The 20,108-nt window shown below is 36.9% G+C and overlaps 1 protein-coding gene across 3 annotated transcripts in view; it reads left to right on the forward strand.

The window, feature by feature from the left end:
* Wnk3 (WNK lysine deficient protein kinase 3) overlaps positions 1 to 20,108 on the forward strand; it is a 201,598-nt gene that overhangs the window by 126,808 nt on the left and 54,682 nt on the right. For 2 of the 3 annotated variants that reach the window (XM_029554369.1, XM_029554370.1), the window contains exons 11-17: positions 2,665 to 2,729; positions 7,386 to 7,533; positions 9,258 to 9,374; positions 10,192 to 10,347; positions 10,426 to 10,477; positions 11,897 to 12,034; positions 12,378 to 13,321. In XM_029554369.1, coding sequence (XP_029410229.1) covers positions 2,665 to 2,729; positions 7,386 to 7,533; positions 9,258 to 9,374; positions 10,192 to 10,347; positions 10,426 to 10,477; positions 11,897 to 12,034; positions 12,378 to 13,321 — 1,620 coding nt within the window. The remainder of the gene's footprint in view (positions 1 to 2,664; positions 2,730 to 7,385; positions 7,534 to 9,257; positions 9,375 to 10,191; positions 10,348 to 10,425; positions 10,478 to 11,896; positions 12,035 to 12,377; positions 13,322 to 20,108) is intronic. The other variant, XM_029554371.1, reaches the window with a different exon arrangement.

The following is a 20,108-nucleotide window of genomic DNA, read 5'->3' on the forward strand; positions in this document are numbered from 1 at the left end:
AATGGATGGATCTAGAAACTGTTATACTAAGTGAAGTAACACAGACTCAGAAAAAAAAAATGACATATGTACTCCCTCATGTGGATTCTAGCACCAAATCCTGATGAGTGAGTATGTATCCAGACATAGCTACAGGAATCAGGATAATGAAAAGGAACCAAGGAGGTAAAGGAAAAGAAAGAATCTGAAAGAGAAGAACAGTAGGAAACAGGTGTTAATAAGGGAGATATGGATAAAAATGGGGTTATTTTAAGGGGAAGGGTGAGGGAAGGTTATACAAGGAACCTAGGGGATAAAGGGAAAGAAGGAGCTCAAAGGAGGTGGGACTATAGGAGAAGAGTATTACTAAGGGAGAAATGGGAAAAATGGGGGCCCCTTAAATGGGGAAACCATGATGGAAGGGTTACACAATGTGAGAGATAAATAATGCCTACCTAGTTTTAAAAAACCAGGGGGAACCATATTAGTCCAACAACCTACTGACAAATTATACATACAAGTAGATCAAGGAATATAATATCTGCCTAGGTGAGGTTTATCTGAGAATGTTTGGTCTTCTTCCAAGCTTTATCTACATAGCACATGGTAATTAAAAGTACCAGACTGGTGGAACTAACCTTATTGGATATTTAACAGCCTTATTTTGAGGCCTATACTCATTTGGTCAGAGGGACATAAAGGAGAGTTTTTGCTCCTTGCCCTCCTAGGTCGACTAAGTTCCAGGGGACTATGAGCATCTCTCAAAATGTCCTGTAACTGTGGTGAGTCACCTGTCCTCTTGATCAAGGAGGCCATGGAGATTCCACCCGGTGGACTTGAACCAGTGTCCAGTCTACAAGGAGGAGGGTCAACACAGGAAATATTTCATCCACGCTTCCAAGTGAAGCCAGCCATGGTTGAGCAGCACCTTTGACTTATTTTCATATAGCGGAATTTGTAAAAGAAAGGAGCCAAGGCCTCCTCTCAAGCCCATGTGACTCCTGAGGAACAGATCCTCAAATGACCTTAAGAGTAAAAATAAATTGGTTTATCTGTGCCAACTGTAGGGTCTTAAACACCCAAAAGGAAAGTATAAACAAAGATTAAAGGGGTCAATATAATTTTTAAGAGTCCATATGTATAGCTAAAGGCTACATAACAAGAAACAATGGCAGACAGGTGATACCTTCCTTTGGCCACGGTGGCCCAAGAGACTCCCAGACAGTAACCCAGTTTAAAGCTAGGAAAATGAACAGCAGACCCCAATCTTATCTAAAGGAATATTGACAACTGATTGCTGCTAGGTGAGGAACAGCTGATCTTCCTAAAAGAGGGCTCTCTATATAGGCTGACTAGATTAAACAGATGGACAAGCACTGGGGAATAGCTAGGGCCGCTGACAACATAGTGGACAGTAACAAGGATGACAGAGTATATGGGCTCCAGTGGGGAGGGTGCTATGGGAGGGTGCCATTTGGGAAGTGGGTATATAGATGAATAAGGTTGTTTGGGATGTTCTTTATGATATACACACAAAAAAATCAACAAATAAAAAAATGAGTTATATATGAGGAGGAAGCATAAAAACTTACTTTGTGTTAATTAGTAGAGGTGATAAACATTGCCATTGAAATCTACCTGATGACATTATAGCCATATTCAGGTGCCAAGGATCTGAGTGTAACCGACTGTGACTAGTAATAATCAGATACATAGAGATTAGAGATGCATGTGCAAACATCTAAGTGTTAGTAGCATTAAAAACGAGTTTTTCTGCTGTAAGAAACAATATATTTTAAAATGAAATGGAGATCTTTTCTGAAGGTTAAAAACTCAATTTTATGTCTCACAGGGCTTATACTGAGTTCAGGTGTATAACGTTATTAGTTCAACTGTGAACTTAAAAATTACAGCCACTTTTGAAAGACATGTATCTTTGCTCTGGAAATTTTTATTGACTATGTTAAAGCTGTAATGAAATGCTTCTTCTAATCATGTGGTTATTAAATAAATTTTTAAAACATAAAAAAATTAAGAAATGTATTTATTTTTATTTTATGTGTATAAATGTATTACCTGTATGTATTTAAGTGCACGTGTGCTGTGCAATGCCCGTAGAGGTCAGAAGAGGACATCAGATACCCTGGAACTGGAGTTACAGGTGATTGTTAGCTGCCATGTGGGTGCTGGGATTTGAACTCGGTCTTCTGCAATAGCAGCCAGTGCTCTTACCTGCTGCACCATCTTTCCAGCCCCTATTTACATTATTATATAAAGAATATCTTACTCAGAATTTTTCACTAATAGGTAACACTGTTGCCAGAGGTGGAGGACCCGGGTTTGATTCCCACCACCCACATGGCAGCTACGAACCATTTTTAACTCCACTTCCAGGGGAATCTGAAGCCCTCTTCTGACCTCCGCGTCTTTGCATGACATGGGTGCACTCACATACATGCAGCCAATACACTCATACACATAAAATAAAAATAATAAATAAAATATTTTAAAAATAATGTAAATAATAGGATTGATATAGGCATTTGATAGTAAAGGCATTCTACCTGGTTTGTAAGGTAAGCAAAATATGAAATATAGCAATCATGTTTTCTGAAATAGGAAATTCTATCTTTAGCTTGAATTTTACTGTTACCATAATAGGTCTTATTTCTATGCTATTTGCAGCCTGTATTCCAGCCAGTTGGAGCTGAACAACAAACAACTCTTCAAAAAGCAGATTTAGTTAGAAGGTCAGTATCATCATGTTCATACTATCAAAACAGAGTATACTGAAGCATGTAATTACTGCAGTATCTTGACTAGACCAATTTTTTTCATATATATATGAGACAGGGTCTCCCTGTAGCCCCAGCTGGCCTGGAACTCACTATGTAGACCAGGGTGGCCTTGAACTCACAGAGATCCACCTGCCTCTGCCTCCCAAGTGCTGGGACTAAAGGCATGTGCCACCATGACCAACCTTTTTCTTATATTTATAAGATTAGTAACAATGGGAGGAATGTTAGTGCTTGATCATATGGATTGTGAAATTATTGACCATATGTCATTATTTTATTTATAGTATTCTATTCTATGAAAAGCTTAAAAGGGTAAATGAAATAAAGTAAATGAAAAATTATGTAGAGTAAAATTCTAGCTAATGTCAAGAACTAAATTATAAGAAGATATATAGTTGGATTATTATTTCATAGTTATAAACTAGTCTTTTTCTATATGTTTTTCAGATTGTATAATTTTGTTTGTTCTTTCTTCAAGTTTGTTTATTCTTTACTGTATCCTGTTCATTCCACTATTGTGGCCCCATTCAATGACTTTTTTTCCTGTGATTCTATATTTAGTTCTATAATTTCCATTTGGTTAATTTTTTATTATCTTCCATTTCTCATCAATATATTTCTCATTTGCTTCAAGGGTAGTTTCAATTGCCCACTGAAGAATTTATTTTTTTTCATTACTGGAGATAGAGTCCATGGTCCTGGCAAGTACTTTCCCACTCAGTCCTTTGCTGAAGCTTGCCTCTCTTTCCCTTTTGCTTTCCTTTCCCCTTTCTCTTTCTTTCTCTCTTTTTTATTTCATTTTTCTTTCTTTTTTTGTGCTAGGGACCAATCCCAGGGCTGTGTACATAATAGGTGAATGCTCTAACACTGAGCTACACTCCAGTCCTTTGCAGCATTTTTATTATAGTTTTAAAGTCCCTTGTCAGACAATTCCAATATCTGATTTATCTTGGGATTGATAACTTTTGATTGTCTATTTTGCATTGAAGTTGTGATTTTCCTGGGTTTTGATATGACAAGGGATTTTATTTTCATGTGCTTTCTGATCGTTTTAGATAATTTGTAAGGATACTTTGGGTCCTACTTAAATCTTATGTTTTAGTATACATTCCCTCTGTTTAGGTTCATATTTTCTGACTGGGATTCTAATGAAAATTAAGTTTCAGAGTCCTTGTGATATTATTCTGGTCTGCTTTGTTCACCTGGCCCATTGCATGCCACCATGGAGCCAAAGGGTAGAGAGTTTTTCCCTAGGCCAGCCTTCTAGTACACACTGTATTGGTGTGGCTACCACCAGTTCCAGTGCAGAAGAAAGAGTCTATCATTGGCTTCTGGGCTAGCAGTCAGGAGACCCTGGGTTTAGGTTACTTTTTCATCTAGACTGGGAGACAGGAGACAGTGAGCTTGATGGCCTATTGGGAGATGTCAAGCTGCTATGTTTTTCAAGCCTTTGGGGTTCTTAGCCATTCTACTTTCATCTTTCAGTTTTGTTGCCCTCCTGTGATTGATTGGTTTCTTATTTCCAGAATTTTTTAACTTAAAAAATTATTGAGAATTTCATAATGCATATAAGGTGTTTTGATCAAATCCACGCCCACTCCCTCCCCTTCAACACCTCCCATATCTCCCCATCACTTTTTCCTGACAACTTCCTGTACTTTTTCTTTTTCTTTATTTCTTTTCCTTCCTTCCTTCCTTCCCTCCCTCCCTCCCTCCCTCCCTCCCTCCCTTCTTCCTTCCTTCCTTCCTTTCTTTCTTTCTTTCTTTCTTTCTTTTCTTTCTTTCAATGTGGCTTTTTGCTACTCTAACATTCCCCCCTCTGAAGAGGCAACTCTAAAATCATTTAGGGATTAGATAAGAGCTCCCAAATACTTTTGACATTTTTGGCCGTTGGAACAGAGTATGTTGCTATGAGGCCCAAGGACATTTTGACTTTTAACCAAGAAACTGGCTACTTGTCTTTGAGGTCTTTTTATCCTAACTGCCTATCCAATTCCTACCTCCTATTATCACACCATCCTCTGAAGAGGTTACCCAAATTGCTGATAGGGAATCGGGACATGTCCCAGATATTAGGCTTAAGTCCATATAAAATGTTATTTAGACAATTATTTCTCATTGATTATTCTGTTTCTAAGCAGAAAGTGCTGCTCAGATGTAGGACTTCAAATCTTGGTCTTCAATACTCTAGTGCCCACCTGTAGCTAAGGGAAATAACCCACTATTGTTCTAAATTGATGGCTAAATTGGTTGTCTCCCCCTATCTAGAAGCTTTTGAGAGGGAACTGACACTGATTCTAACCACTGCAACAGCTATCATAGTGCCTGAAACAAATCCTGAGTCCATCACTCTCGAGTCCAGCCTTGGAAGACAAAAGAAAAATGAGGAGGAACCCAATGGAGGGATGCTTTTGGAAGCTCTAGTCAAGAAACCCCAATGAACTCTGTCTGATATGAACATTTGAAATTTACCCCGTTCTGACTTTCTTTCTGGTTCCCTGTCTAGAACTTGTAATGCTAACTACTCTTCCCTTTACTTCTCCTATTCACCAATCAAGGACTTTCTTTTCTCCTTACAGATAAGAGTTATGCAATTTGGGAGTCTTTTAGATAGACCCAGTGAAGGGGTACCCCAATTATTTCCGGAATTTTTAAAGCTGTACTTAGGGGAAATGATGAAGAAAAGTTGAGTTTCTCTCACCTCGTTCCAAAACTCTTAGTGTTTTGTTTTATTTGTTTTTTTGAGTTAGGGTCTCACTATATAGCCCTGGCTGGTCTGGAACTTACTATGTAGACGAGGTTGGCCTAGAACTTACAGAGAACTCACCTGCCTCTGCCTCTGCTTCCTGAGTGAGTGCTGGGTTTAAAGGAGTGCAGCACCATACTCATCTCTAAGCTAGTATTTTTAAATTACCTTTTGAATGTGAATAATATTGTCTCATGAACTAAAATTGTCTCTTATCGTCTGATAATATTTGTTGCTACCATTTCTCTGTATATTTTTAAAACTCTAGAAGGGCTGGGGAGGGCAGGGAGTGCTAGCAATAGAACCTAGCCTGTGTATATGCTAAGCAAGCACTGTACCACTGAGCTACATCCCCAGTGCCTAGGAGCAGTATTAATGTGTCAGTTTTTAACTACCTGAACTTATGTAAATTCTTTTATATACAGACATAGAAAAAAAATCATTCTCATTTTTATCTCTTAATGTACACAGAGATGCTTCATGAGCAGTTTTTAGAAGAAATGACTTACAAAAGATTAAAATTTAAAAGATGTTTTTGAACGTCAAGTATGATGGCGTATGCCTTTTATCCCAGCCCTCAGGAGGCAGAGGCAGGTGATCTCTGCCAGATCGAGGCCACCCTGGTTCACATCATGACCCTGTCAAAAAAAAATCAACAACAATAAACGATGCTTTTGAAAAAAGTCCATTGTACTTACTAATCCAGGTGTATTTATTGGAATGTTTGTATTAGTTCCATTCAAGGTTATTAAAGAAAAAGCTGAAAAATGTGTTTCCTACAAATAAATTAAAAGCTTGCACTTTCATAATCATGTTGACTTGAACTTAAAAATATAAATAACTACAGTTAATCATGTTGAACCATCTTATATCACTCATTTTCATTTCTTGTTCTGCCTCCTGCAGTTTTCCTGTCTCCTATAGTCTGCCTATCCTCTCTTGAGTTCTATCCCTTATTTCGAATGAGAATTTATATTTATTTTAGAAGCTTTATTTGAATATATTAATGAAGTAAACTCCAAACAAACAATTAAAAATTGATCAATAGTGTCCCCTAGCAAAATATTGTACAGTCACTCACAGTGTTTTTCTTTTATTCGTATTCTTATGAGAAAATGTGTGACCATATGTATGCTATCTCATTTTTATCACTTTCAGAAACAGCTTTTTGAAATGCAATTGTCATATCATACAATTCTCCCATTTAAATTGTGTAATTCAGATCCTGGAGAGATGGCTCAGTGGTTAAGAACACTGGCTGTTCTTGCAGAAGACCCGGGTCTGGATCCCAGCGCCCACATGGTGGCTAACAACTGTCCATAACTCCAGTTCCAAGGGATCCAACAGCCTCTTCTGTCTTCTGTGGGCATTGCACGACACAGGTGCACTTACATGCAGGCAATACACACATACACATAAAAATAATAAATAAAATATTAAAAAAATTTTTAAAGTTGTGTAATTCAGTGGTACTTAGTATATTCACAGTTACACAATCATGTTTTTAAAAAATATTTTATTATTTTTATCTCATATGTATGTGTGTATTGCCTGCATGTATATGAGTGCACCCGTGTCATGCAATGCCACGGAGATAAGAAGAGGGCTTCGGATTCCCCTTGAACTGGAGTTAAGGATGGTTCATAGCTGCCGTGTGGGTGCTGGAAATTGAACCCAGGTCCTCTGCAAGAGCAGTCAGTGCTCTTTAACAGCTGAGCCATCTCTCCAGCCCCTCGATCATAAGTTTTAAAAGAATGTTATATTGATTTTCCTTAAACTTATTACTAACAATTTTATAATTTTAAGTTTTCTTTAGATTTCTATGATCAGAATTGGAATGAGTTACTTTTTTTAATCACTAGCTTAAATCAAGATGTAACAGCCATGAAAGAAAATACCAATAACCTTGATCACCCAAGTGGAAATGGCAAACAGGATCGGATCAAACAGAGAAGAGCCTCCTGTCCCCGGCCAGAGAAAGGGACTAAATTTCAGCTTACTGTCCTTCAGGTCAGTGTGTAGCTTTGGCTTGATTACAGTGTATACAGAACTCTTGGATACTCAGAAACAGTGCTGTGGCAGTAAGTGCAAATATTACTGAACACTCTGTAAACTAACCTTTCCTTCACTCGAAGTTTCTGATGAGAAAATTATATTTTAATTGTTAAATTTGGAGATTATAGGAGAAATAAAAGAAAGAACATAAAATCCTTATAAACATCAATTGGAGCTCGTTCCTGCTAGCTTTTTAGTTTTCATCATTTTTCTATGTGTATGTCTAGTGTTTCACATTTTAAGATTGTAATAGTACTACTAGTATCCACTAAATTATTTTGTGGTAGGTATCACAAATATTATAAATTCATTTTTATCATGACCCTTCAAAAACCCTATGTAATAGAAATATAATCCATCTTTACAACTGAAGATACTTAAGATCAAAGAAGTAATTTGCATAAAGGCATTCAGCTATCTAATGGTAGAGTGAGATCTGAAGCCAGATCAGATTTTAAAGCCTATATTTCTAAGCCATATGATGTATGTTTCTTAAGCCTGTTTATAGCTTTGTATCCTGTCTTTGAAATCTGAGTGCATTATGTACATGTTTCTTATACTGTTAAACAATTTTAATAATATATTTTAGATGGCCGCATTACATGGTCCTTGTACAGACATATAATTTCATCATCCTTTTTCTTATTCTTCGTTTAGATTCATTCTGTCTGCCAGTCTTTTTCCTAACATTCTATCTTCTATTATCTCTCTTCATGTGTCTTTCTGTCTCTCTGAGCAGCAAACATCCTAGAACATAAAGTTGTGTGTCTATTTATCTCTGCTTTTTTAATGATAGATCCAGAAGTAGAATTAGTGGGTTAATGAGTATGAAAATTTGGGGGTTGATGGTATAGCTTAGTCATAGAGTGTATGATTAGCATGTGCAAGGTCAAGGGTTCAATCTCCAGCACCCTGAATAAAATTTAAAATTTTAATTTCTAACTAAACGTTCCTAGATTATGAGCATTTTAAAAATGAATGCATTTAAATTCAGATATTATACTGCAAATAGGTACAGTAACGATGAGGGTTTGTTTTTTGTTTTGCTTTTTAATAAAATTTATATTTTCTTGAGCTGGCTACAGCAGTGCCTGCCTGTAATCCCAGCACTTGAGAGGTAGTGACAAGAGGGTTGTGAGTTCAATGCCAGCCTGAGCTACATAGCAAGTTCCAGGCCAGCCTGAGTTACATAATTAGACCTTGTCTTACAATCTATTTTCTTTCCGACAGGATCATACATCTTATTTTTACTGAATAATTTGGCCTCTTAGATTTGTCATCATATGACTGTTTCGGTGGTGATTCACTATACTCAAACAGACCTTATATTCTGAACTACTTAAACTGTTTGCTGCACATATTGTATGTGAATTCATCTAGATAGTCTCTGTATAAGTTACAAAGAAAAGACAGTGCTCTTGTGATTTTATTTTTAGACAAAGTTTGATGTAGCCTAGACTGGCCTTAAATTCACTGTGTAACTAGGATAACCTTGGATTTCTAATCCTCTTGCCTCCACCTCCCAGGTTCTGGGATTACAGATATACACCACCACACCTGACTTATGAGATGCTGGGAATGAAACCCAGGGCTTCATGCATGCTAGGCAAACACCAAAGATTGAGCTACATCCCCAGCCAAGGTAGTCACTGTTAAACTGGTTAAATATGTGTACTTAGGTATCAACCTCAGGAGACAACATGGTGGAGTGTCAACTTGAAACACACAACAACAAAATGGTCACTTTCAAGTTTGATGTTGATGGTGATGTGCCTGAGGATATTGCAGACTATATGGTAAGTATAGTAAGACCGAATTATTTTCTCTTTAGTATATTTATTCTTTCTCCTTTTCCTCTCTTTCCCTCTCTCCCTCCTTCCTTCTTCCCCTCTCTATTTTTCTTTCCATTAATTCATTCCCACACATATCTTAAAAGGATATGTATAGTGGCTAGAGAGATGGCGCCACAGTTAAGAGCATTTACTACTTTTCAGACAACCTGAGTTTGGTTCCCAGCACCCACATGATAGCTGACAAGCATCTGTAACTCCAGTTCCAGGGAATTTGGCACCCTTTTCTGGCCGCCACAGGCACCAGGCATGCACATGATACAACTACATACCTACAGGCAGAACACTCATGCATAAAATAAAAATAAGTAAATAAATCTTTTTAAAAGGATTTAATTAATAATTTCATCAGTTCTACCTCTAGCTTGACAGAATATTTTCTGATCTGTCTTACTTTCTATTCTCACTCATATTTAACCCAAAAGTTCATAAGCCATTATTTCTCATTTCTGGAATTGTTTTCACATTCTGATTTAGAAAACCTTTAGGTTTGGACATCCTAATTTTAAACACTGCCTCTGTTACGTTCTCTTTTTGTTTTTTGATACTGTTGTTTTCAGACATGGTCTCATTACAAAGGCCTGGCTAGACTTGAGCTATGTAGTCCAAGCTAACCTGAAAGTCCTGATCCTCCTGCCTCAGGCTCCCAAGTGCTGGGATTAAAGGCATGTGCTGCCAAACCTGGCTCACAATTAATAAAGTATTATAATTTTGAAGAAACTAAATTTATTCTCATCAGTATCTGGCTTTTATTTGGTGGCAGGTTGAAGATAACTTTGTGCTAGAAAATGAGAAAGAAAAATTTGTAGAGGAATTGAGAGCTATTGTAGGTCAAGCCCAGGAAATCCTTCATGTTCATTCTGCTGTGGAAAAATCCATTGGAGTTGACTCTGTTATCTTGGAATCCAACATTAACCAAGTAAGAACAATTGTTTAGTAAGTAGGTCATTTTGGATATCTATTAGGAACTTCATTTATCTCTTTATTTTTATTTCAGATAGGATCATCTGAACAAGTACAGATAAGTTCTGCATCCACTCAAACCAGCAGTAAGTATATTTAACAAAATATTGTTTGCCTTTTGTAGCAAGATGCTTGGAATCTTGATGTTACTTTCATTGAGAAAAATATTAGCCAATAAGATGATCTGATAAGTTGTTATGGTTCTAACATTTTGAAAGAAACTTATACCCCAGAGATAAAAATCCAAAATTAGGGGTTGGAGAGATGGTTAAGGGCACTGACTGCTATTTCAGAGGACCTGGGTTCAATTCCAGCACTCACATGGTGGCTAACAACCTTTAGTAACTCCAGTTCCAAGGAACCTTATGCCCTCTTCTGTCCTCCGTGGGCACTGCATGACACGGGTACACTTACACACATGCAGGCATAACATTCATACACATAAAATAAAAAAAATAAATAAGATAAAAAGTCCAAAATATTGATTCTTTATCTGATTCATTTACTTCTGGGTTATTACATAGCATGTTACTAGAAAAATCAGTCACAGTAGTGATGACCTTTAACAGCCTGTTTGACTCTTAACTGGTAATGTGTTTACTTTGACATGAGATGGACAAAAGTATCTTCACTAAAATCTCTGTTCTACATTTGCCTCATGCTTTAATAGTAATTCATATTTTATTTCACTGTTGATATACTTCTATCAGCTCTGGTCACTGATAACTTTTTGTAAATCTGACACTTGGAAAGCATCCAGAGACTAAAATTGGGGTTCTTCTGTTTACTTTTCTGACTTTATCTCTCCATTCTTCTTAGCTCTGGTCATGGGTATATTAAGAGTGTCTGGGAGGGGGAGAAGAACCATAGCAACATGAAGACCTCTGAAGAACTATAACAGCATGAAGAAGCAAAAGGTGGTGTGGGAATAATGGAACCAGATACCATTATCCTGAAGTTTAGTTCAACTGTGTTAGGATGCCAAAGTCCATCTGTATCTTATTTTGTTGGTTAACAGAAATCTGAGCAGGTTTCTGACTGACAAAGTAAGGTAAAGTTCAAAAGAAAATTACTTGAGAAAGTTTACAAATATAGGGACTTGTTTTACTTTACTTTTATATTGTCATAAGGTAAATTTACTTTTATTTCCTTTGTTTTATATTTATGTAAATTTTAATATTTGTATGGATTCATGCCACCATGATGCTACTTAAACACAACTACAATCGGGTTGTAGAACAAGAGCTTTAAATTTTAATGGAAAAACTACTTCCTAGTTACTCAAATAGAGTGCCTTGCTTCTGATTGCTATTAATGTATACCTCGTATTTAGTTCTTTAGATTATTTGTTAAGGTTGGGAAGTTACTCTTATACTTTATAATTGTTCTAGTACAGTTGGAAATGGAGATGCAGCACAAGCTATTTTTTTCCTGAGTACTTTATTCAATAACATTCAATGGCAATCAATTATTTAGCATATAATTTTTGATAATTCTTTCTACAGATGAATCTGCCCTGCAGTCATCCCCAGTTGGTCGGTGGCGATTCTGTATCAATCAAACAATAAGAAATCGTGAGGCTCAGTCTCCTCCTTCCCCTCAGCCTTCCATGGCTATGGTTCCTGGGTTACATCCACTTCCTAGTAAGCTTTTAATTGTCTTCCAGCATTGTTCAGAGTTGGGTGATATGAGTACAAATCACATATTGTATCTTTAACTTGTTTACAGAATATTTTATACTCCTGACAATTTTTATAAGCATTTTAGAAGACATTAATATTACTGCATAACTTAAGCTATTTTTATGTAACATTTATGAAGAAACAAAAATTTATTTTCCTTAACTGGTTGAATCCTGTGGTATTTTGGGTCTTATTTACAAGTGTACTCTCAAATAGGTCTTCATTTGTCCCTTGTTTTTCTTGTCCCTTTTGAGTTGTATTTGTGCTTTGTACTCATCAGTTCATTCCTTTGTTATTTTTCCAGGTTCAAGAAACACAAGTAATAAGGAAATAGCACAGGACACACTATTCAGTATAGAAAATAATTCATGCCAGAGTGTACTTTTCACCTCCAAATCAGAGCACAAGGATGTAGTTGATGGTAAGATTTCTGAATGTGCTAGTGTAGAAACTGAACAGCCAACTATACTTTATCAAGTGGAAGATGACAGGCAGATAATGGCACCAGCTACTAATAATTACAATTATTCTGCTACTTTGGTATGTCCAATTCCAGTTGAATGTGAGGGACTCACCAGCCAAGCAGGCATGTTTGTACCTGCATATCCATGCCAGCAAGCTGCCACTCTGGCTGATGTGCTTATGACCCATCCTGGTGAATCCATTCAGATTGGTGATAATACTGTTCTGACTTCAGTATTTGTATTTGATCAAACGCCTCAATCCCTATCAGTACAGCAGCGAGCTGTGGATGCAGAGTTTATTTCCCAAGAAGGAGAAACCACAGTGAACACTGAAACAAGTTCTCCTAAGACAGTCATTGCCACTCAGACTCCTGGCCTTGAACCCACTACACTTTTACCTGCTACTGTTCTGGAATCAGATGGTGAACGACCTCCAAAAATGGAGTTTACAGATAACCGAATTAAAACTTTGGATGAAAAATTAAGAAACTTGCTCTATCAGGAGCACAGCATTTCTAACATCTATCCTGAGAGTCAGAAGGATACTCAAAGCATAGACTCTCCATTCTCTTCCTCTGCTGAAGATATGCTGTCCTATCCAATGCCAGAAGTCATAGCCATCAGTCATTGTGGAATTCAAGATAGCCCTGTACAATCTCCAAATTTCCAACAGCCAGGCTCTAAGATTCTGTCTAATGTGGCTGCAAGTCAGCCTGCTAATATATCAGTGTTCAAAAGAGACTTGAATGTGATAACTTCTGTACCCAGCGAGTTATGTTTACATGTAAGTATCATTGTTTCTAATTCTTATTCTTTGCTTATGAATTTAAGGAAATGCCTTCTCTCCTAAAAGATTCTGAAGTAACCAGTGTTTAAGGCCATGACTAGCTAGGCAGAAACTGCTCAGAACTTAGTAGAAATGGCAGATTTATCTTGGGTCTAAGAAATAGATGTTGAATTATCTTGGAACTTGCATGCAATATTTATAGATTAATTTAGTGAATAGAAGAAACATACTTCTAAATTTCAATATAAGAGAGCCGGACATGATGGCGCACGCCTTTAATCCCAGCACTTGGGAGGCAGAGACAGGTGGATCCTCTGTGAGTTCGAGGCCAGCCTGGTCTACAGAGTGAGTTCCAGGCAGCTGGAGCTATAGGGAGATACTGTCTCAAAAAGACAAAAAAAAAATTCAATATAAGAGAAAAACTGCAAAAATAAAACTAATAAAAAAGAGAAAATTTGTCCATTTCCTCATAACAATTTTATAGTATTGATTTCATGTTTTGGGGCTCCGGTAAAGGCAGTTGCTGCCAAGCCTTGCGATCGAAGTTTGATCCCCAAGACCCACATAATGGGAGGAGAGAACAGATTCCTGCTAGTTGTCCTTTGATCTCTACATGTGCACTGTGGCACAACATACACACACACACACACACAATTAATAAATAAGTAGATGTAATAATTTAATATCTTGAGGGGTTTAACTTATTTGAAAAATAAACACAAATATCCATAATCCCATGACTTTTTCTAAACCTCTGAAAGGACTGGAAATATAGCTCAGTGATAGAATGCTTGCCCCAGTGCCACAAAAAAGTAGCACATTCTAGGGCTGGAGAGATGGCTCAGTGGTTAAGAACACTGGTTGTTCTTGCAGAAGACCCAGGTTCAAATCCCAGCACCCACATGGCAGCTAACAACTGTCCGTAACTCCAGTTCCAGGGGATCTGACAGCCTCTTCTGTCCTCCACAGGCATTGCACAACATGGGTGCACTTACCTACATGCAGGCAATAAACGCATACACAGAAAAATAATAAAATATTTTAAAAAGTAGAACATTTCTAGCCAGGCATGTTAACCCATGCCTTCATCCTAACACTAGGGAAATGGAGGCAAGTAGGGTCAATAGCTCAAGGTCATCTTCAACTACATAGTGAGTTTGAGACCAGCCTGAGCTACATGAGACCTTGTTGCAGAAAAAAAACAAAAGACAAATAAAATGTAGGAAGAGCTCATGACACCTACTTCCCCTTTTGGACTATTGACTACTGACAGATTTTAGGAGAAAAGAAGACATTGTCTTCATTTTTGTACCCACTGGTAAACCAACCAGGCTCCAGTGGATACTCCCAAATGTATGGTCATACAGGCATCACTAGTTAAACTCAGCAGGTCACAAAACAAAACAAAAAAGACATAAATGTGGGAAAGGGACTGGTTGGGAGGAAGATAGTTGATAGAGGTGGAAGGGAGGTAAAGGTGGGGGTGAGAATAATCAGAATGCATTATATGCATATATGAAATTATCAAAGAAAATATTTAAATAATAAGGAGGAGTCTTCTCTAAAAGGATTAAGATTAAAAGATTAGTGTTGCCGAGCGTGGTGATGCAAACCTTTAATCCCAGCACTTGGGAGGCAGAGGTAGGTGGCTCTCTGTGAGTTCAAGGCAAGCCTGGTCTACATAGTGAGTTCCAGGACAGCTGGGGCTACAGGGAGACCCTGTCTCAAAAAAACCAAAAAAAAAAAAAAGATTACAAGTGTTTCAGATTTTGTAGTCTTCACATTTTACAGTATTTACATATGCATAATGTGATATCTTGAGACTGGGACCCAAATCTAAACACAGAATTCATTTATGTTATATGTTATATAACAATTTTATATACTATTATTAATGCACCTGCACTTTAACTGCACTTCATTAGATGAGGTTGGTCAGATGTGGAATTTTCCACAAGTGGAATCATGTTGATACTCATGAAGTTTCAGATTTTGGAGTTCAGATTTTCAGATTGAGAATGTGCATCTATATAATGTAAGAAGTTTATTTCCCTTCTTTTTCCTTTCTTCTCTTTTTTGTGTCTCTTTTTCAGTATTGGAGATTAAGTTCAGGAATCCAGCACATACTAGGCAATTGTATCACTGAGCCATATCCCTAATCCTATTTTCCTTTTCTACCTGTTCAAGTCACAGAGGTAACCACTAGTAATGTGGTACTTATCCTTCTTGATTTTTTAAGCTTACATAGATCTATTTACATACATAAGACAATATGTTCTCCAATATAGAATTGTGCAGCATACACATTGGTCTGCAAACTGAAATGTTTCATTGTATCATATGTCATAGAGATCTTCTAAATGTTTACCAGTGGATTTGTCATTGTTGCTATATAAGTAATATATGTTTGTGTGTAAAATAAAATCTGTCACATCCCCAAGCCTGTAAACATAGCTGTTAGTATTTCCAGATAGGATATATTAATACTTATATCAACATAATTATGAAAATGCATTCTTATAGACATAGATACATGTAATATATATGCTTCTTTACATATATTTGCTGGTTTGCATTTTTCTAATTTTTGAGGCTGTTAATTTTAAGTTATAGAACTAATATGCAAACATAAAATCAATTAAAAATAATAATAAATTAAAAGAACTGTTATATTACTGCCTCACTTCCTAAACACTAAGTTACTTATTCTAGTTTCTTTGATCATTACCATTCATAACTTGTAGATAATACATGTATTTGTTTCTTTTTTGATTTAGTAATTTTATTTGTTTTTTTGTTTTTCTTTTTGAGACTGGGTCTCACTATGTAGCTGAGGCTGGCCTGGAACTTACTACCTTGCCATTCAAGAGAGTGGAGCCCTCATAACCCAGTCACCTCTTAAAGGTTCTGCCTGTTTCTACCTCTCAGAGCCTCACAATGGGTATTAAATTCCAACATGATTTTGATGGAACATTAAACCATAGCAAATTCCTTTTTGGGTTCCTCATTGCTCAGTGTATAGAAATAAAACTAACTTTTTTTTGAGACAGGAGCTCTTCATTCTATAGCACAGATTAGCCTACCTCCGTAATATGGGATTACAGACTTGACCCACCCCTCCTGGCTACACCTGACTTTCATGTTTTATAGTTGTACCCTTGAACTTTGCTGAGTTTATTTATTGGATCTAATAGTTTTGGGTAGATTCTTTTGTATTTCCTTTTTTCTTTCAGTTTTTTTGTATTTGTGTGTGTGCATGCACGTATGTATACATGTGTGCAAGTGCACATGGAGGCCAGAGGTTGGCCTCAGGTGCCATCCTTAATCACTCTTTCCCTTATCTTTTAAAAAATATTTTCTTTATTTTTTTATTTTATATGTATGAGTATATTGCCTGCATGCATGTAAGTATACCCGTCATGCAGTGCCCACGGAGGTAAGAAGAGGGCATTGGATCCTCTGGAACTGGAGTTAGGCTGGTTGCTAGCTGCTATGTTGGTGCTGGGAATTGAACCCAGGTCCTCTGCAAGAGCAGGCAGTGCTCTTAACTTCTGAGCCATCTCTCCAGCCCCTCTCTACCTTATCTATTGAACCCCAATCCAGCTAGTCTAGCTAGCCAGCTCACTTAGGGAATCTGAACTCAGTTCTTTGCTTTTGTGGCAAGCACTTTACTCTCCCAAGCCCTGGATTTTCCATCTATAGATTTTGTCATCTATGAATAAAGGTAGTTTTATTTTTTCATTTCCTATTTCTCTTATCTATCGACTTTTCATATCATGCTTTTCATGTCTTTGTCCTTTTACCTTTTGTAATGAATTACTCAATTTTAAGCTGATTACAATGTCCTATGTAGTCATTTTTTGCATCAAGAACTGTATTTTTAAGTTTTCATTCTTTGTTTTATATATAACTGTAGTATAGTCATGTATCACAAGGATACATTCTGATAAATGTGTTTTTAAGCTACTTTTTTGCTGAAACATCAGAGTTTATATCACAAATACAGTGTAGCTATATTGTACAATCTATTGCTTCTAGGCTATAAATCTGTGCACCATGGCAATATATTGAACATAGCAGGCAATTGTGACATAGTGTAGAAGGTACAGTGAAAATTTTAGGTGAAGTTTTCCAACTCCATTATAATAATGTAGGACCACCATCATATATGCAATTGACTGATGACTAAAATGTTATACAACGTATGGCTGTATAGTCATATATCTCTAATGATATTAAGGTCTTATTCTGTGTTATCAGTGCTTTTATGTTATCTATTCATCTTTGAATTTTTCATTTTCTTTCAATGTTGGTTTTAAATGTTGTGTTCATTTTTTTCTCTTTCCCTCATAAAATTCTTGGTTCATCTATCCATAGTGCTATATATAATCTCTGTAGCCTTCTTTTAGTAATTGTGAGCAAGGTATGGGACATACTTTCTTACACTCTACATTTTAACTTCTCTTTAATGCTGCTTGGAAGGTAGCTATACTAGCTAGTCTATAAAGGCAGTAGAATTTACCCTTCCTCTCAGATATTGTCTTCCTTTACTGACTTTTCTCTTGGCCCAAACCCATTTCTTCTTTATACTCTTTTTTAAAACTTTTTTTTATGTGTATGAATATTATGCCTACGTGAATGTAAGTACACCCGTGTCATGCAGTGCCTGTGGAGGACAGAAGAGGGTGTTGGATCCATGTGGGTACTGGGATTCAAAACCAGGTTCTCTGCTTAAAAGAGCCACTGCTTTTAACCTCTGAGCCATCTCTCCAGCCCTCTTCTTTGTACTCTTAATTTGGGGAGCAGGTGCTCTCATATCTGTCGCTTGATGTAGAGGGAAGGAAAATGGAGTGGCTGTTTTTTCTTTGATACCTTAACCAATATATTCATCCATTCATAATTGTCTATTGAAGTCCCCTGTAAGTAAACCCTTGTAGTATTTAATAATCTGTAAGTAAAACAATCAAAGGGCTATGGTAGATTAAATGATTACCCCCAGATTGAGTTATCAGGCTAAAATTTGTATATAATAGTGACATTTGTAGGGGGAGATTTGTTCAATGAACCAAAAAAAGTCAGTAAGTAGAAGGATGTTTAAAAAATTTAATAGGCCAGGCATTGTGATGCACACCTTTGATCTCATCACTCAGGGAAGCAGAGGCAGGCGGATCTCTGAGTTTGAAGTCACCCTGGTTTATGCATAGAGTTCCAGGCCAACCAGGGCTGCATAGTAAGACCCTGTTTAAATACACACACATTTAACAACACACACACACACACACACACACACACACACACATACACGCACACACACACACACACACACTACATTGAAGAGACAGGAGGAAGACTGGGTGGAATTTTGTAAGTATCCTTTTGGTTAGTGAGGGCTCTCTCTTGGTGCTTACATCTAACCACCTGAGTTTGCAGCTTTTTGAAACAGTTCCTATATATCTGTAGTCTGGTTTTTCTGCCTTTAGTGTCTGTATCTGTTTTTTTTTCTGTTGTGTCTGAGTATGTCAACCAATAAGGGAAACTAGAATTTATAATGAATATGTTCTCTTGATCCATTTACTGTGTATAAAAATCTTGTCTATAATTTCACTGGGGTTAGTACAGCCCTTTAAAAAATAGTTATATTGATATTTTTCTCTTTTATTTGAAGTAATATTATTTCAAGCCCCAAATGCGACTTCAGAAACTTACTGGTTGTTCAAAATTTCACTTTTGGGGGAAAGGCCTTTTGTATACTAGACTGGCCTCAGGCTTACTACATAGCCAGAGATGACCTTGTCCTGATACTCCCGCCTCTACCTCCTGAGTGCTGTGATTACAGGTGTAGGCCACATACCTACTTTAAATGTGATGCTGGGAATCAAACCCAGGACCTTGTGCATGCTAAGGAAGCCCTCTATCAACTAAGCTACATCTTCAGCCTAAAAATTTCACTTTTGATAACTCCTGATCTGTCCTGAGTGTTAATGATGCTTATTGTCATATAGGTAGGGCACCTTCCTTTACACAATTGCTAAATCCCATTCTTTGTACTTTTTTAAAATTTTCACTCATAATCTTCTATCTTAATAGTGACCATTCCTATGTCCCAAAGTATTTGTGGTTTTTGCATTGTTGGTTTATTGGTAGAATTCTCACCAGTATTTGTAGTTGTATAGATTAAGTGTGTGTATTATTATAGAGTATTTATTCTTAAAGTACTTATTAAAGCAACAAAAATTAATTCTGGGTGCTTTAGGGAGTGAGGTAGAAGGACAAGAAGAATGGAAAATGGTTTTATACCTAGCATGGCCTGATATTAACAAAAGTTTTTAGAACATGAATTTAATTTTTACTTCTTTGTAAACTTCTGTGTGAGTACATAAAGTGAAAAACTTGATTTCCTCATTTTTTCTGTCACTTAAATGCTTTAAATCATCTTGTTTTTCCATATTACTGTATATCATGCAATTTTTTGGTCTTTTTGAAGCAGGGTCTCCCTGTAGCCCCAACTGTCCTGGAACTCATTATGTAGACCAGGCTGGTCTTGAACTCACAGAGATCTGCCTGCCTCTGCCCTCCCAAGTGCTGGGATTAAAGGGGTGTGCCACCACACCTGGCTCAATGTCATGCATCTTTTAATGCTCTTAAATAATACAAAAATAAATTATCATTTAATTTAAGAACATTTTTAGGAGCTAGAGAGATGGCTCAGTGGTTGAGAGCACTGGCTGCTCTTGCAGAGGACCCGGGTTCTATTCCCAGCACCCACATGGTGGCTAACAGCCGT

Source organism: Nannospalax galili, unplaced genomic scaffold (genome assembly GCF_000622305.1).
Source record: "Nannospalax galili isolate Female #2095 unplaced genomic scaffold, S.galili_v1.0 scaffold225, whole genome shotgun sequence".
NCBI lineage: Eukaryota > Metazoa > Chordata > Mammalia > Rodentia > Spalacidae > Nannospalax > Nannospalax galili.